Source organism: Notolabrus celidotus, chromosome 8, assembly GCF_009762535.1.
Source record: "Notolabrus celidotus isolate fNotCel1 chromosome 8, fNotCel1.pri, whole genome shotgun sequence".
Lineage (NCBI taxonomy): Eukaryota > Metazoa > Chordata > Actinopteri > Labriformes > Labridae > Notolabrus > Notolabrus celidotus.
In genome coordinates this window covers 19,347,899-19,375,525 of record NC_048279.1, presented here as the reverse complement: position 1 = coordinate 19,375,525, position 27,627 = coordinate 19,347,899, and the positions used below count along the sequence as shown (strand labels likewise).

Below are 27,627 nucleotides of genomic sequence, written 5' to 3'. Positions count from 1 at the left end.
ATTATTTTAGGTTTAATCCCCTTTAACATGATTCATTTAAACTGTTCTTTACTTTGAGAAAACCTGTCCTATTTGGTAGAGCTAGTTTATGTCACATAAACTTTAGTCATAGTCGTATACTGTGTTGATGAAACCAGATTTCCTGTCTCTGAGATTTTAGCCTATCTTGGTTGGAGTGAATTTTGCACAGGGGGAAAATCCTCAGTCTGCCACAAAGACTTAAGCTCCTCCCCCTATTAGGAAGCCAAAAACTCTGAAATGTCTTCACTTCCTCTGTCCACCCACATCCTCCCCATTCCCGTTTGTCATGCGCTCTGCTTCTGCACAAGAAAATCAAAACAAGGTGGGTCACTTCATGTTTTTCTGTATTTCCCTACATTCTTTGAGATTTCTTTTACAATCATGCATACAGCAAGTTTTTGAACAAAACCCAGTCCCTCTGTTTCTTTATATCTGGTTAGTAGACTGTCATTTACAGACTAGGCTGTTGAAAAGATCTGTTTATATTAACTCTTGTTTCCTCTCACATGACAAACCCAGATTATAGTCTGCTGACAATGGAGGGCATTGAGTCAACAACTAGAGAGAGGACAACAACAAAGGATGGTAATCAGGATGCTGACAACAAAGTGCTCATGTCCAGCAAGCCTCTGCATCGCTTTGTTAGCAAGCAGCCAAGAGCTCTAGGGGTAATGTAACATTACATTCAAGCTCTAATGTTGGAAATAATTTCATGGAGATACAAGTACAATGAAACTGTGGGCACCTTAATCCATCCTTCTTCTTCTTCTTCTTCTCCTCTTAGGTTGTCATTGTGATCTTTGGCTGTGCAGAGCTCCTGGTGGGATTTCAGCTGTCCAGTGAAGTCATAAGGAACTCTAGCATGATCTACATCCCCTTTTGGCAGGGAGCTCTGGTACTTTATATTTAAAAGGCTGGTTAGCAGCTAGATATGTTGAATTTGGAAAAATATTGTACTTGATAGGCTGTATCACACACAATACCACACAAGCTCCTCAAAGTCCATACATACGGGTAACATGATGGGAAACATACTTATTCCCATTTGTGAAAAGTTGCATGCCAAAAATGATGCTATTCTCATATATGTATAATATGTGAACCTGCAGCTTTGCTTAGCAGCCTCAGCAGAGGAAAAGATCTTGCGGACTCAGTCTAAGGCAGGGGTTCCCAAAGTGTGGGTCAGGACCCCCTTGAGAGTCGCGAGACACAAATGGGGGGTTGTGAGATGGCATCCAGAATGTTTTTTTATTATTATTATTATTATTTAAAACAGTATATTTTACCCATTATAGTAAAAAATATTGACAAAAATAGTAGCTAAACTTGAAATAAAACCTTGAAAATAGAAAGTGTAATGAGTTTTCTGCCTTTCTTTTTGCCAGATGACTCCTAAGTTTAGGGTTAGTGAACAGGTAATTAAAGGAAAAAGCATCAGTAGCAGTAGGTTAATTCATAACGGCACAGGAAACACAGACATATGGTCATATAGGTAGGCAAATTTTCTGTAGACCAGCTAAATGAAGCCACATTAAATCCCTTTGAGGGACAGCGGGGGTCGCGAGTCTTTGGCACCTATATTTTGGGGGTCATGGGCTGAAAAGTTTGGGAACCCCTGGTCTAAGGTATCCAGCCCTATCCAAATCAGCAGCCCTTCTAAAGCTAACTTATTACAACATGATGTCCTGTTTTTTTTACTCAGTTCAGAAACTGAAACATTATAAAACAACTATTTATGATATCATGTTACATGGGTTATGAGCTGGACTGCTTCTTGGCTCTTAGCAGTAACTTCCACGAGTATTCACTTAATGCCTGTACACCATTGATTGTCAAGAAATAATTAAATCACATAAACTTTAAGGAGTACTGTTCACTGTCCAATTGGGGCTTTATTGGTTTCAATTGGTTACTCCTCACGCCGCCATGACAGCAATCTTGACAGGTAATCAGTGACACACATCTCAAGAGGTCATCAAAGTACGTGATGATCTTTTTTTTGTCTTTTTTTCAGTTTCTTGTTTGTGGAAATCTATCCATCTACACTGAGATACATCCATCCAAGAAAATGGTAGGTGTATTATGACTCTACTTTCCCGTTTCACTTTAATTCCCATCGCTCTCTTCCTTTCTTAATGTCCCGGTTATCCTGATGAACTATTTCTTGCCAGGTGACGGTGTGTTTGTCCATGTATGTTGTTTCCCTCCTGGGAATGGTAATCTCTCTTGGCTACAGAATAGCCTGCATCGACAGATACACTGACACGACCCTATGGCCACACCATTATGAGGATCCCTGGGAAATTGACAGAGTGGTGAGTGAGGTGCAGCATTTATATTAAGCTAATAGGGGGTGCAGGTTTTAACAATGTATGGCTAACTTTCCTGTCAACTTTTTTTGCTCTGAAGGAACAGATTTTAGGAGTTGAAATTGTACTGCTTCTCTCCTCGCTGTGTGTGACAGTGCTTCTCATCTTCCTGAGTGCCATTGCACGCTTGGCTCTGAAATCCACGCACACTCAGGTTAGATACATTTGACATTGATACCAATTCAAAACGGGCTTCTCCCACTGAAATCAAAAGTATTTTGATGGATCAAGCAATATAGAAATATGAAAGCGAATTTCAACGGTCTGTGGTGGACACCAAAAATAGAGGAGGTAACATGTTTTGCTAGTAACGCAATATCTGTTGTTGTCTCTTGACATCAGTTGTGTGTTTTTGTGGGTTACAATAAACTCGAAATAGACTTGTATGTCCCCAGTATTATCTTATATCTAACAAGAAAAGTCTTTGCTGAGAAGCCAAATTGAGGTTAATTTGTGAGACAGATGGCAGCCATAAATATACAATTAAATGGAAATGTGACCAGTAGAATAATAAAAATCCTAACAATACATATGAGATCTTGTGTTAAAATCCAATTTTATAGGAACTTAACCATCTGATAGCTGTTTTAAACCACATAAATATGTGTGTCATTGATGATTTTATAATTTTGTTGATTTTTCCCACACTTGTACCACTTTCTTATCCTCAACAGGTTATTATCCAGCGAATCCCAGCACCACAGAGAGACACAGCATCAAACTGAGATCAACCCCCTTTGGTCTGTTAAGTCTAACACTGGTTTTCATGCGGTACATTTACCCTGAAAATTATGTCGTATTGTACATTATATTACATGCTGGTGTTACAGTACCCAAAGACAACAGCAATATAATCATGCAGAAATGCCTCTCTTATTTCTTACACTTACTTCACTATTTTTAACTGTGATTAAAAAAAGCAAAACTTAACAAAAAAGTACAACCCTAATCCCTAGAAAGTTCAGCAATTCCAGAATAAAGTTCCTGAGTGTAAAATTGCAAACTATTTGGGGATTTCATCAGCTACAGTGCATAATATCATTAAAAGATTAAGACAATCTGGAGAAATCTTTGTACAAAAGGTACAAAGCCCAAAACCAATGGATGGTTGTGATCTCCGTGTCATCAGGCAGCACTGCATTAATAATAACAGACCTGGCTCTGCAGTGGAAATCCCTGCATGGACTCAAAATCACATCTGAAACACATTGTCTGTGAACACAGTTTGTTACTGCATCCACGAATGTATGTTAAAACTACCATGCAAAAAAGAAAACATATAAAAACAGAATCTACAGACTTCTCTTGGCCTGTGCTCATTTATAGACTGAGGCGAAGTCGAAGATTGTCCTGTAGTCGGAAAAAACAAAATGAACATTCTTTTTGGAAATCATGGACACTGCATCCACTGCTCTAAGGTGGACAGGGACCACCTAGCTTGTTATCAGCACCCTTTTCAAAAGCTAGCATCTGTAATGTTTTTGGGATCATGAAATGAAAAATACAATAAACGAGAGCCCAATGAGACAGAAACTGTGGAGCAGCTGAAATCCTCAATTAAGTAAGAACGGGACATATAATGAGACTGGTTTCCTTTGTCCCCTAACGTTAACTAAGTTTAAAAAGAAAACAAGATGCAACATAAACATACACTGTCCCAACTTTCTTGAAATATGTTTCTGTTATCAAATTTAGTTTTCATACAACAATAGCATTTAAAAGTTTCAACATTTGACTATTGCTGTTTTTGAATCTGAATGGTTAAAACGAGTCACAAACTATAAAAATATTTTTGTATTGACATTTTACACATCAACTTTTTTAGAATCTGGGATGTGACCTTCATTTGCAAGGCTTATGTGCCCCCACTGTTTGTGTCATTCAGTTGTCTCAAGCAAAACAACACTGTTTAAAGGTACTCATATAAAGAATAAGTCATCTAATGGTTAATATTAAATTGATAATTCAGTGTTTTTAGATTACACCGGTTAAGCCTTATGGTAGCCCACGCCTCCATATTTACATCAGCATTGCTTTGCATTAGAATGAAAGTTTAACAGGATTTTTCAGCCTGTCTATAATTTGTGTATTGTGATCACCTACTGTTGGCCTTTATCTCTTTTGTGATAATGTCTGATGAGTGCCCATGTCATCTGCATTATTATTACAGTTTGAGTAGTATAGCTCCTGATATTTGCAGTAACGGTTACCAGGGAGGTACAACACAGGTTTGGCTTGCACTTTTAGCTGTATGTGGTGCAATATATGAAATGTCTGTCTTTATTAAATAAAAAATGAAAATTTGCTTGTATTAATGATGTATCAGACACCTGCACAAGTGAAACTACTCAGATTTAGTATACTATAGATCTATCACAGTTACAACTTTACTTGCAGTCAGTCTTTCCCCATGACTGTTGTGCAAGCTTACTGGTGTTATGCAAGTTTTGTGATTTTTTTCCACAGAAAACCTCTACACTTTGACTTTGCAGATTGAACTGGCAGGTTTGAGTTAGGATGTTTACTGTTTTTAGAGGACTGCTGCTTTATGCCCACAACCATGCTGTCACTGATTTAATGGATTGATACATTACTTAAGTAGCAACTCTGGTGTATGGCAAGACATTTCATGTCATTTATTGTTGGATAAAAGCCATTAGGACTGGGCACTTATCCTAGAACTTCTCACCTTCCATGTAACATGAAAAACAATGAGATATGAAAACCAAAAAACTGCAGCAAAGCCAATACAATTTTGGTCTCTTAATTTATTTCCAGTCATTTGACTGAGTAGACAAACAGTAGTTCAACATTTCAACAAAAGTCTTCCCCTGGTGTTGGCAGCATGGGGAGGAAAATCCAGCAGAGGCATTTCTTTTGGTCCCATTTGGTCCTTGTGCATCGTTTATGTTCACATTATTTAATAGACGTAGCTAGGGGTGTACAATGTCTGCATGGAGGCCTGGTCAGCTGAGCCGGTGGGCTTGTATTCTCCTTTGGAGGCCAGACCATTGATCTGCAGGGGAAGACACAGGGGCAGAGTGAGGGCAAAGTCAAATCTGTGTTAATGATCAGCCAAGTTACTTAACCACATTAGTGGAAGACAAAGACACAAAAAGCTTTTAGAATAAATAATTTACAGTCGGTATAAAGCAGGGTAACACGAGATAAGACTCATTTAAGAGATAGGTTTGTGCACAGTCCAGAACTAGAACTTGATAAGCACGTTTTTAATGATTGTCTATTCATTAGTATAGCCGTTCACACCCTCTGAGATTACCTTGGCCCTGTTGCAGAAAACTTCCCGTGAGGCTTCCTTGTTGGCAGCTTTGCCCTGCCAGGCTGCAAGAGCAGAGGCCTGAAGTGCACGGCCATAAGAAAAGGTCAGCTTCCAGGGGCGATGGAGGGGCACCTGGTTGATTGCGTTCAGGTTGACGGAGGCCTCCTCCTCGCTCTGACCACCAGACAGGAAGCAAATGCCTGGAAAGACACAGAACATGCTGCCTCACAGTAGGAAATTGCAAAAGGTAAAACAACTCTTCACTTTTTTTAAAACACTGGAAATGTAAATGTGGTCTGTGAACGCTCACCTGGAACAGCAGCAGGAACAGTGCGCCTCAGAGCGGTCACTGTAGCCATGGCAACCTCCTGAGGGGTGAACTTCTTAGTGCAGGAGTGTCCAGCCATGACCATGTTGGGTTTGAGCAGAGTGCCCTCCAGGTACACGTGGTGGTCAGACAGAGCCTTGTACACAGCAGCTAGAACCTAGACATGAGTGGGCAGCTTTTATTAGAGCATTTACTTTAAAGTATCATGTGATGGGAAGTATTTTGACTGGTACACCAACCTTTTCTGTGACATACTGACAGCGCAGCAAGTCATGCTCGCCATCAGGGAGGATCTCTGGCTCCACAATGGGCACCAGTCCATTCTGGTGTTGAACACAAATGTTAATTCAAGATCGTTAAATCCCTACTAGAAATCTGCCCCACACTAAATTCTCAGTACGGCTGTGCACACACCTGTTGGCAGATACTGGCGTATCTGGCCAGAACATTTGCGTTCTCTGCAATGCCGATAGCAGATGGGCAACCATCTGAGATCTTCAGCACACACCTCCACTTGGCAAAGTCACAGCCGTCCTTCTTGTACTGAGCACAACGCTCTGACAGGCCATCAAGACCTGAAGAAAATCACACACAATTTTGTTACAATATTAAGACATCACTTGCTTGGCATCATACTGCAGAAATGTTTAGATATTTGAACTAGGAAAGCTTGCGTTGTTTCTTTTTACCCTGTGTGGTTGTCTCTCCATCTGTTCCATTCAGGCCAGCTGTGCCTTTGTCCACCTTGGAAAAACAATACAAAAAAATATCAATTGATAAACAAGCGTCAACAAGACCTAGCAATGTGCACATCTCAACTTGGCTCCTTACCTTGATGCCGACAACAATTCCCTTGTCCTTGATGACCTGGGGGAAGAGCTTGCCGCTGTCTGATTTCTGGTAGAGTGTCTCGTGAAAGAAGATGATCCCACCCACGCAGTTAGCGATGGAGGGATCAGAACCGAAGAGGATTTCCCGGAAGCTACGACGGTTCTCCTCTGTGTTCTCCACTTTGATATTCTGGAGACGCTTTCCCATGGTTCCTTGAGAGAAGAGGATATAGATAAGATATACTGTCAAACTTTGCAGCTACCTCTTTACACAGAACAGTATTTTTTTAGAATAATAGAGAACTTATGACGCACCAGTAGATTCATCTGCAGCCAGGATTCCCTTCCCTGGAGCCACGATCCTCTGAGCGATGTCAGAGAGCTCCTTCTTCTGCTCTGGAGACAAGGATGGGAACTGATGAGTCATCCTAAGAGAAAGGAAAAACAAGTTATTGCACAGGTGATTACAAACTACTCCATGTGGTAGTAAGTATGAGGAAGAATCTGTTTTTTTCCATAAAAACAATGAACCTCTGCCTCCTGACTTCCTGCTTCTCTTGCAACACCTCTGTAAATATTTGGCTTGCATGACAGACCTTTGCCCTCAGACTGATAAGTTCTGTAAGTTCATAGTTCAAAAAGGGGGTTTGCTGCATGATGACTTCCCAATAGTTTATGCAAAAGACACACACACTCAGCCCAATACATAGGCTAAGAATTAAAGTCACAAGCAATAATTGTACACTAACAGCAGGTTGACATAAATGGAGGTGTGCTCCCTCTCAAATATTTGCACAAACACAAAGACACCCACTGGCATTTAAGATCCTGTAAAATACACATGTAGACTTTTTAGGTAAAAAGCTTCCATATTTAAGTTAGAAAAACTAAAATCAGAATGAATCAATGTACCTCGAGCACATGGATATGACAACATGTTAACTTAGTTGTAAACTTGCACTGTAAATCAATCAAAAGTTGCAAGATTAATAAATTCGCTGCACACTTATACACATGTGCAACTCCGGAGACAAAAAGTCCTACTGTTTCAGAAACAATGAAAAATGCTCACTCCACTGTTTATTAAAACTGTTCAGCTACAGAAAACGTACAGAAAACTCAAAACTTCAAAAAGCACAACTTACTTGGAAGCTTGTTCAAACAGCGATGGCAACACAAGTGACAGATGGCCTCTAAAATCCTCCACACGGCGATGGGACTGATTGCGAAGGCCGAAAAGTCAGCACAAAGCTGTATTTATGGCGTGTCCCGAGCTGAGGAGGAGGTGCTCGTGATGTGGCGGGGCGTGTGTCGCCTCGGTAACGCAATTGGCCTGAACACGCAGACAGGGGCGGTGTTAGCAGCGTGGAGCTTCAATGCACTATTGTGGACTTTAAGCTCATATTCAGCACCACGGGCGGATGGGATAAAAAACAAGAGGGAACATTGTGTGTCGTCTGAAACAAGTTATAAACTCGAACTGTGCATTCGTGCACTGATCGAGCCCGCCCCCCTTTATAGATCATGATCTGTTGCTTGACTTGCTTGATGCAATGTGAAATTAAAGCCTGGCCTGCTGCAAAGTTGCAATTCTGGTTTCTTTGTTTCCTTTGTCCTGTTGAAAGTGTAGATTACAACAGATATGGCTGGTTGCTTCATATGGGTGAAATAAAAGCGCAAAAATGAGGATGTGATTTCATAACTACCACAATGCTAAAAAAAACTGTCATGTGTATTCCCTTTTCTCTGTGAAATGAAAATTTGCATTGCAACTTTTAATTCTGTTAAATGTGTCTTTATAATGTAGCTGTGACTATTTAGTTTTATTATGCATGTGTCCCATTTTGGCACTTTTTATTGCTGCTGCAGCAAAACCAATTGCCCCTTGCAGACAAAGTGCTAATAATGACCTTGAGGGTTACACTTGTTCATGTTCAAACATCAGACAAATAGGCTCTTACTTAAAGAACACTTACACTACAGATCACTGCTCTCTTGTTTAGATGAATTACATCACTCTGCTAGTGCTGCAGAGCAAGCACTGTATGTTTTTTCCTCAATGTGAAACATATTTTATAACAGCATTTATTCTGTTCTGTACCAGTGTCATATTTTAGATTTTAACCCATGTGAAAGAGCAAACTATTGATGATTTTAAAGTCTTGATAAGGTCTGTCTATATTTCAGCAGTAGAAAAATGTATTAACTTTTATTTCATTTCATTCTGACGTATTTGAATTCAGATTAAATGTAAATCAAATCATGCATTTCATCATTGTGTGACCACACTTCAACACATTTTTTTTTGCCTGGTTCATTTTAATGTAAAAATTGTGCCACACATTTTACAGCCTAACCTGCTTTTTCATTGTTTCTCAATTGCCTGCGTCACATTGCCAGCCCGTCATGTATAAACAGGATTCATATCGATTACTGAAAATGGCCAAAAAAAACAGGGGGACAATACCCTCCCTGGGTTGTTTGTAATGCTGTCACTCTTCCACGAGTGACCTCAGCAGGTATGGGTATTTGAACCTTTGGGCTGGAGTTGATCTATAACTCACAAATAATCACAAGCAGGCTTTTACGCAACTTGGACTCTGTACCATGTACTCTTTCTTTAATGGAGCTGATTAGACATCCGTCTCTGTCCATGAATTCTTTGGCACACAAACTGACAGTGAAAAGTCAAGACATTGCAAAATGTTGCCCAGACATGTTTTCTAACCTCCACCCATCAAGAAACTATGAGAACACTCTTTAGGGAGGTTGGTTTCTTGTTTGGTTTGATAAATAACATAATTTCTCAAAACACTGCAACTGTCAAAAATGTATGAACCAGTGCAAAATGCAATCCACTATTGCAACACTAAATATCTCGACAGTTAGGTGATGTTGCTTTGTTAAGGGCATTTTTGATTTGTCCAAGGAGTTTTAATAAAGTAAGTCATGCATGTGCATTACAAATGGCTGTCTCAACTTAGCTGCAGGACTTATTTAACATATTGAGCTATCCAAAATATATCATTTAACTCCCTCCTCCACATACTAATACTACTCAATGTGCTTTACATCAAAACATTAAAAGCATTGGAAACATTCAGACAAGCATAAAAGAGCACAATTAAAAGGACAAATATAATAAAACAGAAAAGAAAAGGATAATTAGAAATATATTAAAAGTACATTTAAAATTTGCATTTAAAGCGAGTTAAAATGAGCTAAGATAGGAAGGCAGGCAAGGAAGTGTTAATCTTTGATTTAAAAGAGGTGAGAGTTGGAGCGGACCTGCAGCTTTCAGGGAGTGTGTTCCAGATATGTGGTGCATAATGACTAAACACTGCTTCACCATGTTTCGTTCTGACTCTCGGGACTGAAAGCAGACCAGTACCTGATGACCTCAGAGGTCCATATGGTTCATAGCAGATCAGCAATGTATTTTGGGCCTAAACCATTCAGTGCTTTATAAACTATCAGCAGGATTTTAAAGTCTATTATCTGACAGACAGGAAGGCGGTGTAGAGATCATAAGAACTGGAGTTGATCTACTTTTTTTTGGTCCTTGTAAGGACTTGAGCAGCAGCATTCTGTATGAGCTGCAGTCGTCTCATAGACTTTTCAGGGAGTTGTTTTTTTTAAACCTATCTTGCAAAGTGTCCTGTTTGAAATTCTAGTTCTAAGACCAGTTGAGCTTTTGTTTACATTGTGCTCTACTGGTGCATTTGGCAAAAATAAGCAGCTTTTTTTATAGAACTAACAGAGCAGTAATCCATGGGAAAGTTGTAGGTTCGATCCCAGCTCCAGTCCTCCGGACATGGTAATACCATAGGGCAGGGGTGTCAAACATACGCCCCGGGGGCCAACACTGGCCCGCCAGAGGTTCCAATCCGGCCCGTGGGATGACTTTGCAAAGTGAAAAATTGCAGAGAAGACATTAACTGCAATTTTTCAATAAAAGTAACTACTATTTCAAAATTTGTCCTCTGGGGGGAGCGCACCTGAACAGCTCTCCAAGACTTTCTGTCTCAAAGTGAGGAAAAAGAATATTTGCAGTTTGCATAATCTGGTTGAATTTCCTAGATTTTGTAGAGCATTTCAAGATCAAATCAACAAAAAAGTTTACGTATATGTAGAAGCGGTAGATCCACCATTTTCAGAAGCAGCCTCATATCGTGCATGTGCTTACCATACATGTGGGTGCGCTCAGCAGCACTACACCCCTTCATAAAACACTGTCCAGCAAGCAAACTGTTCATGCTGGAGCTGAGGGGTCCAACATAGTCAACTTTACCTTCTTCATTATTATAATCTCTGTTCTTTTGCAGTAAACATTACACTCTGTGTCAGGTGATTAGGACACCTGTGTGCTCGGTGTGTTCGCAGCAGGTTCCAGTGCTTAAGAATATAATATTTGGCCCACTATGAGACTCATGATGGAGAAAAATACAACAGCTGTTTTTGTAGAAAGATAGTTCATGAAATGTGAACATTTTCAGAATGTACTTTTTTTTGCACTAAAACAAAGGCAAACATTTTTAGTTGTCATTATTTATAGGTTATTATGTTATGATTTTACTGGTCCGGCCCACTTCTGATCAAATAAGGCGGCGTGTGGCCCCTGAAGTGAAATGAGTTTGCCACCCCTGCTATAGACTGTTAATACCATATACATGTTTCCCTCCAGGCCTCCAGGGGGCGCATGTTCATCTGAAGACAGTCCTCCTGTCCGTTGGCTCTTCCGTTTCCGTGAGGCAAGAGCCGCAACAACACAGCCACAGACAGGTTTAGATTAAGATTAAAACCATTTGAAGAATAATCGTAAGTATTCAGTGAAGTATTGTCAAATCAAAGGTATTTAAAAGTGAACGCATTGATCTGTTGGATCCAAATCCTTCTCACTAAAGAATCAACGGCTGTTAGAGCTAGCATTAGCACCTCTGTTAGCTTGAACTGAAGGATTTGATGAACTTGTTCGAAACACTTTAAGTTGTTTTATTATCTCAGTACTCGGGCAATGGCCTGGGTTGCAGAGTGAACATATGTATTTGACACGTAGCTTATCATCCCTTCCTCTGAACCTCACAGTTCTCTTCATCCTTCACAGTCTGCTCCTCTCTCTGTTTCAGGTGTCTGAGGATGTCGGGGCAGAAGCGTCCTGCTGATCCGAGCGGTTCCTCGTCCTCCGGTGCGCCCCCCGAGAAGCGGAGGGAGAGGGAGGGAGAGGACGGGGGTCCCGGTGTCAGCGCCGGGGGGAGCACCGCGGTGGAGACAGTCATCAAACTGGGAGGAGTGTCCAGCTCAGTGAGCCCTGTTTTTATTACTCACCCTGGTTCTAATATGTCTATTCACAGATAAGTTTTATTTGTCTCTGTGCAAATCACTCATGTTTGAAATTTGTGTTTTCCAGGAGGAACAAGACATCAAAGCTCTTCAGGCAAAGAACCGAAAGTTGGGGGAAGCTCTTGATCAAAGACAGGTAAATCAATACTTCAGTATGCGTTCACTCTTCTTCACACACTCTTATTAGGGGTGTGTGATACCACACATTTGGGTTTCGATCCAATACCAAGTAATACAGGGCCAGAATCACTGATATCAATCCAGATACTTTCTATTATTAAAAGTATCTTATGTACTTCGATGTATTACATGCGTGTCAAACACAGGACAGTTTTTAAAGGCAAAAAACAAATACTCTGCCTGATGCATTTCCCTCCTCCTCCCTTCTTTTCTCTTGAAACTCAGAGTTCTTTTTTACATGGATTTTCATATGTTTTAACAAATTGGTGGTGTTACAGTAGCGAACAGCCTTCCTGCACATATCGCAGTTCGCTACATTTTCAGTGACAGCTGTAAAATAGCTCCACAAGATGCTCCTCTTACTTTCAGCCATCACGGCATGCAATGCATGTCTGATTGGCACCGTTAGTCAGGGTGTGAGCTGTGGCGCGATGCACAATGCGTTTGTTCGTTGTTTGAGGTCACAGGACAGCAGCAGTGGAGAAGCAAAGAGTGCATGCACTAAGTGTGTTCACGAGAACAGAACGTTGTTTGCACAGACAGCTCTACTCTTTGATGAAATGGATAAAATGTAGAAGAGAGAGACTGAAACTGGTATTGGTCCTATTGACGCTAGAATGGATCTTCAAAAACGAGGCGTAGTATCTGTAGTATCGATATTTTGGGATCGATCCCCCCACCCTTGACTCTTATGCATGCTCCATTACTGTCCTCCACAGACCCTCTAGTCCCATGTACAGACCCGGTGCTTGACTTGTGACTTGTAGCATGTATATATGATGGATGTGTTGTAGATGTTAAATGTTGTATGGTTGTTGTATGGTAAGCTATACATGAATTGCCTTTCTTGGGATCAATAAAGTTGTCTGAATCTGAATCTGAATTTTGTTTGGATAAGACTCATCTGAAAACATTTTGGTTTGCAGGTGATTGAGGATGAACTGCGAGAGCGTATAGAGAGGCTGGAGACCCGCCAAGCTACTGATGATGCCAGTCTGCTGATTCTCAATCGATACTGGAACCAGGTACACAAGTTTAGACAAGGAAGTAGAAAATGCTTGTTCCTCAAATAACAGGCTCAGATTCCCCTAGAGTTCAAACTGTCTAAATGTGACTCTATTCTCTCTGCTTCAGTTCGATGAAAACATCAAACTGACTGGCAGACGTTATGATCAAGCGAGTAGCGAGCCTGAGAAACCTCTGGCAAGTGAAGGACGGAGCCTGAAGCCAGAAACTCCAGAACCTGATGGCGACTCGAACCAGGAGAGAGCAAAGGACAGAGGTAAAGACAGAACTGAGGCATAATTATAACTGATTGTTTTATGTGATCAATAAAACAGATCGCCAAACAAAAATGGTCTGCGTTGTTGGTTCTCGTTAAGGCCACCAGGGAGAGACAACAAACTCCTTCTTAGCCACACTGGCGAGCAGCAGCAGTGAGGAGATGGAGGCTGAGCTCCAAGAGCGGGTAGAGTCCAGCCAGAAGCAGGCTAACCATGTGGTGGAGATCTACGAGTGTCTGAAGAGTATTGTGGATAAACTGAAGACTGAGCGGGACTCTGGAGCAGGTGAGATGAAACAGAGGAAAGGCATGATTATATTGCAGGAACAGGGCACAGCTGAGACAGAAAAGTAGTAAGGAAAAATGTGATAAAGCACCTAAAATGTGTTATTGTTGCTTTTCTTTCAGAGGCCAGTCTGTGGCAGATAGCCTCCAAACTAAACACACTCCTGACCAGTGAGAACGAGCGGCTGCAGCAGCTGACAGAGGACCTCAAGCAGAGGCACAGTCAGATGACGAGTGAGGTACTGCTGCACAATGTCCCTCTTCTGAGGTCAAGCTGACATTAACAGTTATCTGGAAATAACTGGGACCTGAATACGTTCCTCCTAGATCTTATATTTGTCTTTTTACCTTGTCCAGTCCCGGTCTCTGGGTCGTGCAGCTAACAAAGCAGACCAGCGTATCGGCGAGCTACAAGTTCTGATTGATGAGCTCCAGTGGGACATGGAGAAGATCCGCCGCAGAGAGAACAGACTGAATGCACACTTGAGTGAGATACTGGAAAGGGTGAGATAGTATTCTCTATTTTTATGTATGTGTCTCTTTGTAAGTGACAGTCATAGGCACGCTTCTTTATGCCAATGTGAAGGTAACACTGTGTTTTATGCTCCAGGTGAACAGCAAAGGCTATAAAGTGTGCGGGGAGGCCAGCAGTGTCTGTGGAACCATCACAATTAACAAGAGAAAGGTACTGTTTTCATTGAAGTCTTAATGGAGGGGGTGAAAGATGCGAGGTGATGTTGTAACTTTTCTTTTCACACCTCACTTCACACTAGCTTTGTCCCTCTTTTCCAGTTTGAAGAAATGAACAGTGAGATGGACGAGAGCAGAGAGCTGGCAGATAACCGTCTCATCGAGCTGCAGAAGCTCCAGCAGGACCTGCAGACTGTGCACCAGGAGAACAACAGCATGAAGGTGAGGGGTTTTTCAGTAGTTGGATCTTTCTAAAAAGATCTGTTATTGGGTTACTTTGTTCAAACATTTATTATGGCATCCTGTCAACAAATGTATTAACGCGTCACAAAACTAAGACCTTCATTCTTATGTTAGATGTTTCAGTAAACTACACACTGCTATAACTTTACCGCCATAACACTTTTTTTTTTTATTACCAAAAGTTAATCCAAGCTGGTTGAAGTATCACAAACATTCTGACTTCCTCAGTCTAAAGGGATAGTTCAGGGGTTTTTTCAAGTTATTTTTTTGGGCATCTCTGCCTTTATTGGATAGGAAAGCTCGAAAGAGACAGGAAATGTTGGGAGTGTTTTGAAGTTGGGTTGTATGAGGTGCCTGTCAGTAGTCAGTGTATCAGCCACAGGGGGTGCAGGTCAGCTCGGCCCCTTTGTTCAAAGAAAGAGTCCAGTGAACCGGAACAGAAGCTAGGCTATGAAGCTTTACCATCCTGCCAGAAAGCCCATTCATTTTTGCATTGTTCATGAACGCAGCACATAGGTGTTCTTCGCCTGCAGCACACTGATCAGCTAATTGGGTCTATAATGTACGAATCACTGATATGTTGGGAATTTTTATAGTATTGAACCGCAGTTTGACAGAATTTAAGCACCAAATACCTAAGATTATTGAGTGTGTTATGTCAGTGCAGTCTTCAACAGCTAGCATTGTGTATTTTAATAAGATAGTTGTGTTATTATGCAACAAATGGTTTTCTGATTCAACTTCTGAATATTGAAGAAAGCAGTGGTGTAAAGGAACAAAGTAAAAGTACTTTGTTACAGTACTTAAGTAGGTTTTGGGAGTATCTGTACTTTACTTGAGTTTCTATTTTTTTTGCAACTTTCACTTTTACTTCGCCACATTAAAAAGAAAAAAATAATACTTTTACTCCCCTACATTTATATTGTCACCGTCATTACATGCTACAAAATAAAATGTGAATATAATTGTCTCATGATGTAAGGATTAACAGGACTGTGCGTGTTCTAGTGCGAATAACTGGAGCTCTCAAATCAAGCTATAAGGGACAGAGGGAGCAAGAGGTGAAGTAGGGAGGAAGGGAGGGAGGAAGGAAGAGGAGAAGGGAGTTGAGGGAGGGAGAATTAAACTTAATAAAGCTTGTGAGAGAAAAAACTATTTCTAGCTGTTTTGTTTCTTTGTACTTTTACTTTTGATACTTAAATACATTTAATTTGAGCTACTTTTAAGACTTTTACTCAAGTGCTTTTTTTAATTGGTGACTTTCACTTTTACCTGAGCAGATTTCAAGTAAGATGTCTTTACTTTTACTCAAGTATGGCTTTCAAGTACTTTATACACCACTGGAAGAAAGTCAGTTAAAAAAACAGCAGCGATCAGTACGACAGGGAACTGTGGTTGCTGAGCGATGCAGACCGCAGCAGTCTGTGATCAGCTGGTGTGCTCTGATTCAGAAAGGTCCTGAGGTACTGCTGTTACCATTATTTGTGGGCATGGACTCAGAGTTTACACACCTGTACCACCAGGTAACTTTAAATCTCTCCTGCTCTCTTGTTAGGACAGAAGTGTCTCATTCTCTCTCTGTAAACTCCCACTCTTACAGGTGTTCCTCTTTTGTCCAGTACACGGCGTGTTGTCGTTGCTGTCATTCATTTTTTAGTTTGGTTGTATTTTTATCTCTTTCAAGCCTGCAGACCTGAACAGCTGATTGGTGCACAGCAGGCAGAAGAACACATAAGGTCCACTCCTGAGAATCGTGAAAAAAAACAAACGGGCTTTCTGATGGAAAAGTAAAGCACTAAAAATGTTCCAAATAGAGTTTACGTACACTTGCTCTGAGAAGTGCTTTGGCTGTAGTTTGTAGACAGAGTCGACCCCGTCTGCAGCGGTTGAAAACCTAGCTGAACTATCCCTTTAAATGCCAATCAGGAAGATCCCCCTGATCCATATTTTGGCACCTTATTGTACTCATTGTTTGTGTTGTGTCCCTGTTTCTTGCTTGCTGTCATCTCTGCGTCTTTATTTATTTCCCCTCTCTCTCTGTTCAGGCCGAGCTGATGAGTCGAGCAGAGGGTATGGTTAAAGACACTTCTGAGTACCGCTGTCTTCAGTCGCAGTTTTCTGTTCTCTACAACGAGTCACTGATCCTTAAGGCTCAGTTAGATGAGACACGCGCCCGACTTAACACTACCAGAACGGCGAGGCTTCGACAGCTGGAGCACATGGAGGTAAGTCTTTAGTGTTTCCTCAACAGGAGCATTCCTGTCAAGACTCGGTGTAACTGCCTACAAAGCTTTAAAAAGACTGTAAACTTCTTCACAGCATTTTTTTAATAAACACAATTTTGCTACTATTTGAAGTATTACCGTCACTGTTTCAGCCACATCGTTTCTTTTCTCCACAGTACTATAATGCCATCTGAGTGGAGCATTAGCACCACCTGCTGCTTTTCTATTAACCTTCTGTTTTATTCAAACAGCAGTCTGTGCAATAGAAATGTGCATAACTAATGCTTAACACTTAGTACTCTCTTTAATTTTTCCCCCACATTTCAATTGAGTTTTGGCAAGTGTCTGTCTTTGTGACATTTTCTCTCTCTCATCCCAACATGAGAAGAACGATGAGGTGGCTCTGCAGAGGAAGGTACGCACGGAGGTGTTTCAGCTGGAGGACACTCTGGCTCAGGTCAGGAAGGAGTACGAGATGCTGCGTATTGAATTTGAACAGACCCTCGCTGCCAATGAGCAAGCAGGTAACTAACACGTTGGAGCAGAAAATTCAGATTCATATCAGCTGTTTCATTACAAAAGAAAGTTCACATCCTGTTTTGCTCTGAACCCTTCCTCTACTCTCTCAGGACCCATCAACAGGGAAATGCGTCACCTGATCAGCACGCTGCAGACGCACAACCAGCAGATGAAGGGAGAGGTGGTGAAATACAAGATTAGACTGAGAGAGACTCAAACTGAGCTCAACCAGGTAGGTCCCAGAGATGGAAATAGAAATCATACAATCGGTGTAGCTCAATGCATGTGATGGTTAAAGACGGACAGAACACAGCAGCACATTCTTATCCTGTCTCTTTTAGGTCCGGGCCTCAAAAGGAAATGCTATTCTTCAGTCGCAGTCAAGCACGGAGATGGACGTAAAGGATGAGACAACCTCTCCTACTCCAGCCATCTCTGGAGATCCTGCGATCAAGACAGATCCTGACAACGGCTCCTCAACACCCAACAGCACTGGTGACTAACACCTATTTCACTCTGTTGGTGTTAATAAAAAGCACAATCCAGATTTTTGTTCCTCTCGTTTAGAGTGTCTTTATTCACCTGAAGACATACTCTGAATGTCTTTGTTTTATTTTCTTTCTGCAGGAGCCTCAGTGAAAACGGAGCCTGGACTAGAGCCTGAAGGGACAGTAAAAGAGGAGGACAAAGAGGAGAAAAAAGAGAAGGATGAAAAGAAAGACAAGGAGGTCTTAAAGAAAGAGGAGAAAGACCGAGAGCGAGAGAAGGAGAAGGAAAAAGAGAGAGAGAGGCCGACCCGCAGCAGTGGGAGCGGCGGCGCGATAAAGGAGGAGAAGGAGAAGCCGGGGAGCAGCGGCCAACCAGAGGAGACAACTGGGGAGCGCCCGTCGATGGTTGGAGGATCAAAGAGGAAGGAGATGGAGCAGCTGAAGATCGTCAGGGCAGAGCTCAAGTGAGTCCCATGTGTGGAGGTTGATACTGTTACCCTCTTTGATCTGAATTTTAATTTTTTTCACTCCAACAGGACTTTTACTTGTCCTGCAAGGGGACAAAATATGTGTCACATCTATATTAGTAATAGACCGATTATCGGCCGGGCCAATTATCAGTGCCGATATTCGGCATTTTGACGCATTTTTAAAAATCCGACGGCCGATAAGAGATCAATTTAAAACTGGGTTATTTTGGCTCTGATGCAGCCGCACCACCAGGTAACTCCAAGAAGAGCATACACCTAAACAGAAGTGAGTGCTCGGGTTGGAATCTTTCAAAATTCACCAAATCACGTGGCAGAAATGACACCGTCTGCAGAAACAATAGCCTAGCTTGTGTTCCATTTCTCCCTGCAGTTTCTCATCACAGGAGACGAGCTGAGCAGCATCCGTTGTGGCCCCTACAATTACTAGTGATTAAAAACTCAAATTACCCCACTTAAAAAAAACTGAAATATCCCTTTAAAACAAAGATAAGTGAAGGATTAACATTTCAGTTATATTGAAATTTTGGAAAACTTTATTCACTGTTGAAAACTTTAGGGAGCTATCTATTTTTTTAAGTTTTCATTTAACTTAATAAGACATGCTGCTGAGCCTGGGAGCTCCCTGCACTTTGTGTTAGAATTTTAAAACAAAGATGTTTATTGTCTAAGATAAAAAAAAAAAACTCAACATGTTGCAAATCCGAAAAGCTGTTTAATTAACATATGCTTAAAGACATTTAAAATAAGTTAAGTGTTGGAGTTTGTATTATTCAAGATTTTTACGCCAATATTTCCCCTTTTACTGCAAATGAATATCGGATCCAAATATCGGTTATCGATCTCCTTGACGACTAATAATCGGTATCGTATCGGCCCTGAAAACACCATATCGGTCTATCTCTAATCTATATGTTTTAAGACAATCAGGTTTCTATGTATATCACACTGGGCAAAGAGGACGCTTTTCATTTTCATTTTCATTTTCAACCCCTTGTTTTTCTTTCCAGTATGAGTTGTTTTGTTTTCCTTGATGCTATGGTTACAGTTTGTCAGGTTCTTGCGTCCAATAAAAATGCTCACCACAACACTTATAACAGAAAGCTTCTGTTCTCTGATACAGCGAGGCACCGGCAGTGACTCACATGGATTAAAAGACTCAACCAGTGTAAACAAAAAACACAATCTGTGAGAAATTGCTGCAAAAGACCTAACAGCCTGCAGCAGGATTTTCTCAATTATTTTTATTAAAGGTCTTTTCAAAACCAGTATGCTAAGTTCTCACACAGCTCTGACTCTTGTCTCTTTCTGTTGATGTCTGTTTTGTGATTCTTATGATGACCATGACTGCACAGAAAAGCTCAGGAGTCCCAGAGGGAGATGAAGCTGCTGCTGGACATGTACCGCTCGGCACCAAAGGAGCAGAGAGACAAAGTCCAGCTCATGGCTGCAGAGAAGAAGTCCAAGTCAGAGGTGATTATAAACACTGCAAGCTAGGAAATGTCTCTTCCTCAAGGAGGTTTTGTCTCAAAGTGTTCAGAATAATGTGTGATAATATGTTGATTCCAGGGGGAGGAACTGCGGCAGAGGCTGAGAGAGCTGGAGGAGCGAGAAAGGAGGGAGGGCAAGAAAATGGCAGATGAAGAGGCTCTGAGGAAGATCCGCTCTGTGGAGGAGCAGATTGATATCCTCAACAAGAAACTCTCTATAGCTAAACAGGTACAGTCGCTTGTCATTTTTGATTGAATGTACCTAAAACAAAAAGCCCTTCTGTGCTCTCTGACACACCGTCCTCCCCTCTGCAGGAGGAGGACGCGCTGCTGAGCGAGATGGACGTCACGGGCCAGGCCTTCGAAGACATGCAGGAACAGAACATTCGTCTGATGCAGCAGCTCAGAGAGAAAGATGATGCAAATTTCAAGCTGATGAGCGAGAGAATCAAGTCCAACCAGATACACAAGCTGCTCAAGGAGGAGAAGGAGGAGTTAGCCGACCAGCTGCTCACCCTAAAAACCCAGGTGAGCCTTCATAAGCTGCAATGTGTGAGAATGAGGGCTTGTATGCACTTGTTTTGTCACACAACAGTCATCTCTTACTTTTCTACTTTGCATTGTTTTTTTCAACAAAATCAACTTTTTGAAATAAAGGTCTCAAACAATTATGTCCTGCACAAGCTCTGCTTCATTGTACTCTACTTCCAGGCCTGCTCATTTACTTTATTTAATATGTTTTCTCCTTGCTCTTCTGTGTTTTGTTAACCTTTTTTTCATGTTTATATTTATGGGGATAAAGGTCGATGCCCAGCTGCAAGTGGTGCGGAAGCTGGAGGAAAAGGAGCGCCTCCTGCAGGGCACGATCAGCACTGCAGAGAGGGAGTTGGCACTGCGAACACAAGCCTTAGACATGAACAAGCGCAAGGTAACAGGATGTTCTGTAACAATCAGCCACAGCTGCAGAGTCACTTGTTACCCCCCCCAAAAAATGAACAGAATCTAACCTGCACAGACTTGCACTACTTAAGAAAAAGTGAACTAATCATGAGTTTACAAATGATTGCATAGAATGAGAGGACTAGTGTCCCTTACATTCTTGTTTGTCCCTCAGGCGCAGGACTCTGCTTTGCTGTCGGAGGAGGTGCGGACTCAGCTGGAGCAGGTACAGCAGAAACTGAACCTGGTCAGAGAGGAGGTTGTAGAGAACAGCATCTCCCGGGAAAAAGAGTCCTTCAATGCCCGACGAGCACAGGTGACACATGTACCCCCAAGTAGACTAAAATGATAGTTCAAATTGTGCTTGAGATTACAGCCCTTCTGTATCCTGACTGTCTGTAGACTGAATAGCTGTTGCCACTTTCTGCTTATTGTCCTCATCACTAATATTTTCATTGTGAAGGTCTGTGAAGGTCCTCAGTCATCCAGGTCATGGTAATCCAACGCTTGATCCGTAAGGCAACTGGACTGGTAGAAGTTCTTGAAGACGTTTCACCTCTCCTCCCAAAGAGGAACTGAAGAAGCCTTTTGGCAGAGGAGAGGTGAAACGTCTTCAAGAATTTCTACCAGTCCAGTTGCCTTACGGATCAAGCTTTGGATTCATTGTGAAGCTAACCTTTTCAGTTTCATGTTGTGCACTCACACTGTAATAGGAAGATACAGCGAGCTACTGCATAGACTGCTAAAGGGCATCCATAGGGTCTGTTGACAAATGACTGCAAGCTTAGGGAGAGTGACTGGTTTGACTTCCAGCTGTTTGCTGTGTTTCAGGAGGACATCTCCAAACTCAGGAGGAAGATTGAAAAAGCAAAGAAGCCAGCAGAGAAAATCAGTAGCGGGGATGACATCCTTAATGAAGAAATCAATGACTATAAGGTTAGTTTCTATGAAACTGAACATGTTGAAAACAGACCGATTCCTGTTGTTCTTCAAGAAAATCCAGAACCGGTTCCTGCAAAGCACCAGGGGGGCTTTCTCTGGAGTAAAGGGCTCAGTAAGACTGCAGAGGGTTTTCTCTTATTTGAAAGTTTTATTCTACAGATAATTAACTTCAAAGTCACTTTCAACACATGTTGCACAAGAGAACATAACACATTTGGTAACTGTGCTTATTTGCCCTCAAGATAAAAGTTGGAAAGACAAAAAAAAGATGAAATTTGGAATAGAGGATCCATTCTGCTCTGATGACTCTTGCTCAATAGAAGCTCGAGCCTGCAGCTTGTTTGCTCGGGACAACACAAAAACTCAGGAGCCGTTAATATGCTGAACTCTGTCTTGTCTGAGCAGCTGCAGTGAAACGTGGACTGTACAGGAGGTTTTGGCACCCTACAAAGAATTAATCCCACACATTATTATAGGAAGAACAGTTACTTAAGCACTATTCTTTGCAATAGTGTTTCTTCCTGTCTGTAACCTTTGTGATAAGACAACTAGTTGCTCTTTTTATGTTGCAACTTTTTTATTTTCAGAAAAAGAGAAAGGTGCATTACAAATTCACGGTCAGAAAAAATATAAAATCCTTCCCCCCAACACCCTGAACCCCATCCCAGTCCTCTTCTTTCATAATTAAGACATTAAGAGAGCTGTATACTTACATAAACATACCTACACACCTACATGTGAGTATTCATATGACATACAAACACACCAGTGTACCATGTTGAAATGAAAAGGTATAATTGTACATACAACCATGGACCCATTCACATACCCGCACTCACCCATCAGCCTACATACATATAAATATATATCCACGCCCACACAAAGGCATAGCTACAGATACCTGCATGTTCCCGTACAGTGAAAGAAATAAAAATATAAATTAATAAATAAATTAAATAAATAAATGGAAGTAGGGATAAGAGTTAAACAAAGTGCTGTTAGGCATTGCAAACACTCTGGGGGCTCAACAAACAAACAAAAAAATAATAACAATACATAAAAGCAAGATCCAGGCACCAGCAGCACCCCGCATCCCCATCCACATTTTACACTTACCGATGCAGCGAATCCCAATGTGGCTGCATGGCGGGCCTAGTTGCAGTTTTTAATAGACAGATATGGACCCAGCCTTTTCTTGTCAAACTACAATTTTCCAGAAGTTCACTCAACAAATACATCATGCTTGAATAATGTATTTGAAAGCATATAAATCAAATGATGCTAACATCAAAATGAAAGGGGTAAAGTCTGTCCAACCTTCTGTTATTTGATGTGAATACATGAAGTCGGTAGTTGCCAAAAAGCCTGTCGAGTGACACTTGGTCACACAAACTGCAAAGACAGCTTTCAGCAGGGCATCAAACAGGTTGATGGGACTTTGAATTAAATTAAAGGTGACATATCACGCTTTTTTCATCAATATATATTGGTCTAAGAGGTCCCCAAAACATGTCTTTAAAGTTTATGCCCAAAAAAACACTTTGAAATCAGATTTTGGCATGCCTGAAAAGCCCTCTTCTTCAGCCCTCCTCAGAACAGTCTGTTTTCTCTCTGACCACGCCCCCTCAGGAAGTGGATGTGCCCTCGGCTCTCCAGCACGTTGATCTAATGTTTACATGTTGGCTGAATAGACACGGCTGCTCACAGACCCGCGTTACTTCAACCCTCTGAATCTGATCCAGAATCTGGTCCTGACGGAGAGGCGCCTGCAGCAGGACCTTTCTGAAGGATTGGTTACAGATTTAGTGTTTCTTGTTGTTTTATTTATCAGTATGTCGACGTGTGTCTTGGTACACAGCTACGAACATGTAGCTATATGGCTATGCTAACTAGCGCTAGCACTTTTCCATGATAAATAAAAATCATCCACTAGATCTTCAAATCTGCAGACGTGGGGAGTAAAACCAACCTCTGCCAGAAAGGCAGCAGGACCTTTCTGAACGATTGGTCACAGATTTAGTGTTTCTTGTTGTTTTATTTGTCAGTATGTCGACGTGTGTCTTGGTACACAGCTACAGCTACGACATGTAGCTATGTGGCTATGCTAACTAGCGCCAGCACTTTTCCATGAAAAATAAAATCATCCACTAAATGTTCAAATCTGTAGGCGTGGGGAGTAAAACCGACCTTTGTGTTTATTAAGACAGCCTACAACTAGCATGCCTCCCTCCTAAGCTCCTTGTTAGCACACATTTGTGCAGGGAATGAAAAACGGAGGAGGGGTTTAGTTGTATTTTATACAGTCTATGGGCTTAACAAGCTCCGAGCTCTGACTCCGTGACAGACCGGATATTGTTGTGACGTAACAAAAACACAGAAGTCTGAAACGGCTCGTTTCACACACATTTACAGAAAGGTGGAGAAATCAAAACAGGGGCAGAATGGATTTTTTTCATTCTCGGGGGGGTTTGTAGACATGCCAGGGAAACATTTTTCAGGTAGAGAACCATTAAAAAGTCGATTTTGCATGATATGTCACCTTTAATGTAAATGTATTTGTCTGATTTTAAAAAAAAGAGACAGTGTGATCACACACTTTAACACTCAACTGTGTGGAGACTTGTCACATGAAGTGTTATTAAAGTCAAGTCCATACCCAGAAGTGTAACACCCTGCTGTACTGTAAGGATGTGTGTTTTTCTCTTAGCGTGGTCATGGAGATTCGGTCAAAGCTACATCTGGGTTATATTCAGCCTTTATCTCCCGTGTTGTGTTTTTCTGGACAGTTGAGCTTCAGGATATTTGAGTCCTGTCTTTGCAATCCATTCAGCTCACGTCCAAATGGCTTCTCAGTTTATTGTTCAACCACTCTCTCTCTCTCTCTCTCTCTCTCTCTCTCTCTCTCTCTCTCTCTCTCTCTCTCTCTCTCTCTCTCTCTCTCTCTCTCTCTCTCTCTCTAGATCTCTCTCTCTCTCTCTCTCTCTCTCTCTCTCTCTCTCTCTCTCTCTCTCTCTCTCTCTCTCTCTCTCTCTCTCTCTCTCTCTACGTCTCTCCCCAGGCACGTTTAACATGTCCCTGCTGCAACTCTCGAGTGAAGGATGCAGTCCTGACTAAGTGCTTCCACGTCTTCTGCTTCGAGTGCGTCAAGACACGCTACGACACTCGGCAGAGGAAGTGCCCAAAGTGCAATGCTGCCTTCGGAGCGAACGACTTCCACCGCATTTACATTGGCTGAAGCTGCTGTGATATTAAACACTGCCCGGAGCAGAGGACTCCCCTCTCTCTGAACATGGAACTCCCTCTCTCCTGAGTGTAAAAGACACTACGAGTGTGATATCTGCGGCTGCAGTGACCCTCTGAACTGAACACTTTTAAGTGTGTTCTTTAACAGTGACTGAATTCAGCTTCTTTATCCAGTATTCACCACTTTACTGTGCATTCTCAGAAACCACTGGAGAAGGAATGTAGAGACCTGAGATTCTGCAAATTTGCATCACATTCCAAGTGTGTGTGTGTGCGTGTGTGTGAGAGAGAAGCGAGAAAGGCAATTAAACAAACCAACTTACAAATAAGAAACATACAGTTAAAAGAACTGTAGTGGATGTATGTGTATGTTGACGTGTGTACTGTTTGTCATTGTTAAATTTTTTTTACTTGAGAGCTGCCTCTTCATGCTCTGAACTGTTCAGAAATCTGTAACACCTGACTTGATGCTGTTTTTTGCTGTTCTTCTAGGTATTAAACTGAATTCTGAAGGGACCATGCTGCTTTGAAATTTTCTTTTTATTTAGAATGACCCAGTACACAATTCATTTCCGTTGGAATTCAACACCTCGGTATCACAGTCTTCCTTTAGTCTGCTTCAAATATTTTCCATTGTAAAATCACCCCCTTCCCTGGGAATTGGGAAAGGTGATCGTACATAGTCTGACTGTTTTTTTTGTCCATGTTGCCTTTCCAAGGTTTTTTGTTCTTAAAATCATTCTATTGCAATAACATAAACAAAAGAACAGGGGAGCTTCCTTCTTGTGATTCTCAAAAATAAAGCAAAAGTAAGAGTAGCTGAAGAGAGCGGGCTGTCACAAAGTACAGATTTAAACTAAATCAGATCTTAGCAGTTTCTCATACTCGGAAAGTTTTACAGGATTTGGACAAAATGGACCATGTGGCACTCTGAGAGAAAATGACAGTTTTTCTATAATGTAAATCTAGTACACAATATTAATCCCATCTTCAACTGTGGGTGGTTCTATTTTCAACCATTTTCTTGTTATGGCTTTTTTACTTGCTGTCAATAGTATACCAAGTAATTTGTTGTCATTAATATTCTAATTTTCAAATGATATATCACCCAGATACAGAGTTTTACACTTTCACTAGCAAGGACCACACCAACAACAGAATGAGATTTGAAATATAGTTTATTGATTACGGATTATTGTATTGATCGATATTGAACTCGTCGCTTTAGGGAAGCTTCGTAGGGGATCCGCCGTAGCACCCGGGCACGACGAACCCCTCAGGGCCCTATGGATAAGGAGGAGAGGAGCAGAAGGAGAAATGGAAGGGAGGGAGGGATTCAGAAACGAGAGCGAGAAAGAAGGAAATGGTCAGGTTTGAATTTATGGGAAAACGGAAGAGGCGCGGTTGAGGTGTGGCCCTGCTCCTGAAATTTTTATATCATCACCACTAAAAGAAATCTTAACACCAAACACGTTCTGTATATGAATATGGATCTCTTCCCAATAAGCTTTAGTAAAGGTGTTTTTTGACAGCAGGAACTTTACCCCTGAACTATGTGTGTTTCGACTGGAGGAACCAGGGTCTAAATTTGGTTCAGGGGTAGATAATCTCCCCCCTGAAAAGCCCCTGCTTGAGGGGTAGTACTTTTCAAAGGTCCTGGGACTTTCAGTTGAACGTTACAGTGTTTGTGGAGTTTACACAGTTGTTGAAACACAGAGGGAGTTCCTGGGAATGCATACTAGTTTAGTTTTTTATTAAGATTTCAAAATATTATTTAATCTAATTTTTTTCTCCATATGTCACTGGCCTGATTTGCACTGGACTTCAGCCCACGGTCGAAACACAGACAACAATGGGGGGCCTTTTAGTTCAGGGTAAAGTACTTCTGGGGGCTAAAAGACCCCCGAACTCTTGGTCAAAATGCACCTTTAACCTTGCAGTTCCAGAATATATGAAAGTGGCTGGCTCCATCACTCCCACAATCTCTAACAAGCATCTCCACCACCCTACAGAGCCGTGTGAAGTGGCTTTAAGTTGGGGGTGCTGTAGTAAGAGGTGCTTTTTTTTTTTCTTTTTGGCTTTAGGTTACTTATGCAACTAATAGGCTATAGCGTACATACATTTTATTTTTGTTTATCTGGTTTGAATACAAGCTTTCAAGAGAACTTTTCATTTTAAATTCACAAATTGCAACTTCCATACCCAGTTGTACAGCAAAGTGCATACAAGTCAAACCTGGTAAAACAGGCCCAAAAGACAGTAAAGCGCATTGAACAGAACTTATCCAAATAGGTTTAGTTTTTAAGCAGGCACACACACAGGGCCCATGCATCGGGTTCTTTTAAAATGAATGATTATTTAAAATTGCTATAATTATTTCTCAAATCTTCCTCAGGCATTACATTTTCAGAAAATATACAATGGGGGAAAAAAAAGATTTATTGT

The 27,627-nt window shown here is 41.4% G+C and overlaps 3 protein-coding genes across 4 annotated transcripts; 2 read left to right on the top strand and 1 right to left on the bottom strand.

The window, feature by feature from the left end:
• The first annotated feature begins 270 nt into the window (after positions 1-270).
• On the top strand, positions 271-4,694 carry LOC117816945 (membrane-spanning 4-domains subfamily A member 4D-like). The gene is made up of 7 exons (XM_034689343.1): positions 271-343; positions 541-689; positions 806-916; positions 2,036-2,092; positions 2,193-2,336; positions 2,431-2,544; positions 3,065-4,694. Exons 2-7 carry the CDS (start codon positions 558-560, stop codon positions 3,113-3,115), a joined length of 609 nt encoding a protein of 202 aa, XP_034545234.1. The 5' UTR covers positions 271-343; positions 541-557; the 3' UTR covers positions 3,116-4,694.
• A 444-nt stretch (positions 4,695-5,138) lies between these two features.
• aldob (aldolase b, fructose-bisphosphate) lies at positions 5,139-8,105 on the bottom strand. Its single transcript, XM_034689341.1, has 9 exons — positions 7,974-8,105; positions 7,144-7,256; positions 6,830-7,041; positions 6,688-6,742; positions 6,413-6,573; positions 6,238-6,321; positions 5,981-6,155; positions 5,671-5,870; positions 5,139-5,406 (listed from the first exon to the last, which is right to left on the bottom strand). The coding sequence occupies exons 2-9, from the start codon at positions 7,253-7,255 to the stop codon at positions 5,311-5,313; spliced, it is 1,095 nt and encodes a 364-aa protein (XP_034545232.1). The 5' UTR covers position 7,256; positions 7,974-8,105; the 3' UTR covers positions 5,139-5,310.
• A 3,406-nt stretch (positions 8,106-11,511) lies between these two features.
• Positions 11,512-25,699, top strand: rnf20 (ring finger protein 20, E3 ubiquitin protein ligase). 2 transcript variants are annotated; one of them, XM_034690511.1, is made up of 22 exons: positions 11,512-11,646; positions 11,955-12,129; positions 12,236-12,304; positions 13,275-13,373; positions 13,483-13,630; positions 13,731-13,916; positions 14,039-14,154; positions 14,273-14,419; positions 14,526-14,600; positions 14,708-14,827; positions 16,894-17,073; positions 17,459-17,597; positions 17,703-17,824; positions 17,934-18,087; positions 18,220-18,544; positions 19,924-20,041; positions 20,138-20,287; positions 20,374-20,586; positions 20,861-20,986; positions 21,173-21,313; positions 21,829-21,933; positions 24,998-25,699. In XM_034690511.1, exons 2-22 carry the CDS (start codon positions 11,965-11,967, stop codon positions 25,172-25,174), a joined length of 3,075 nt encoding a protein of 1,024 aa, XP_034546402.1. In that variant the 5' UTR covers positions 11,512-11,646; positions 11,955-11,964; the 3' UTR covers positions 25,175-25,699. The 2 variants fall into 2 exon arrangements, with proteins under 2 accessions (XP_034546402.1, XP_034546403.1); XM_034690512.1 differs by having other exon boundaries at positions 11,513-11,646; positions 17,462-17,597.
• The last annotated feature ends 1,928 nt before the right edge of the window (positions 25,700-27,627 follow it).

Bases quoted from the DNA above. Each gene is read 5' to 3' on its own strand.
- rnf20 (XM_034690511.1), top strand. From the start codon at position 11,965: ATGTCGGGGCAGAAGCGTCCTGCTGATCCGAGCGGTTCCTCGTCCTCC. The intron at 13,374-13,482 runs GTACACAAGTTT...TCTCTGCTTCAG, and splicing joins TCAATCGATACTGGAACCAG to TTCGATGAAAACATCAAACT. The intron at 17,074-17,458 runs GTAAGTCTTTAG...TCCCAACATGAG, and splicing joins GACAGCTGGAGCACATGGAG to AAGAACGATGAGGTGGCTCT.
- aldob (XM_034689341.1), bottom strand. From the start codon at position 7,255: ATGACTCATCAGTTCCCATCCTTGTCTCCAGAGCAGAAGAAGGAGCTC. The intron at 6,574-6,687 runs GTAAAAAGAAAC...GATTTTCTTCAG, and splicing joins TGGAGAGACAACCACACAGG to GTCTTGATGGCCTGTCAGAG. The intron at 5,407-5,670 runs GTAATCTCAGAG...CTTCCCCTGCAG, and splicing joins TTTTCTGCAACAGGGCCAAG to ATCAATGGTCTGGCCTCCAA.
- LOC117816945 (XM_034689343.1), top strand. From the start codon at position 558: ATGGAGGGCATTGAGTCAACAACTAGAGAGAGGACAACAACAAAGGAT. The intron at 2,093-2,192 runs GTAGGTGTATTA...ATTTCTTGCCAG, and splicing joins TACATCCATCCAAGAAAATG to GTGACGGTGTGTTTGTCCAT. The intron at 2,545-3,064 runs GTTAGATACATT...TATCCTCAACAG, and splicing joins TGAAATCCACGCACACTCAG to GTTATTATCCAGCGAATCCC.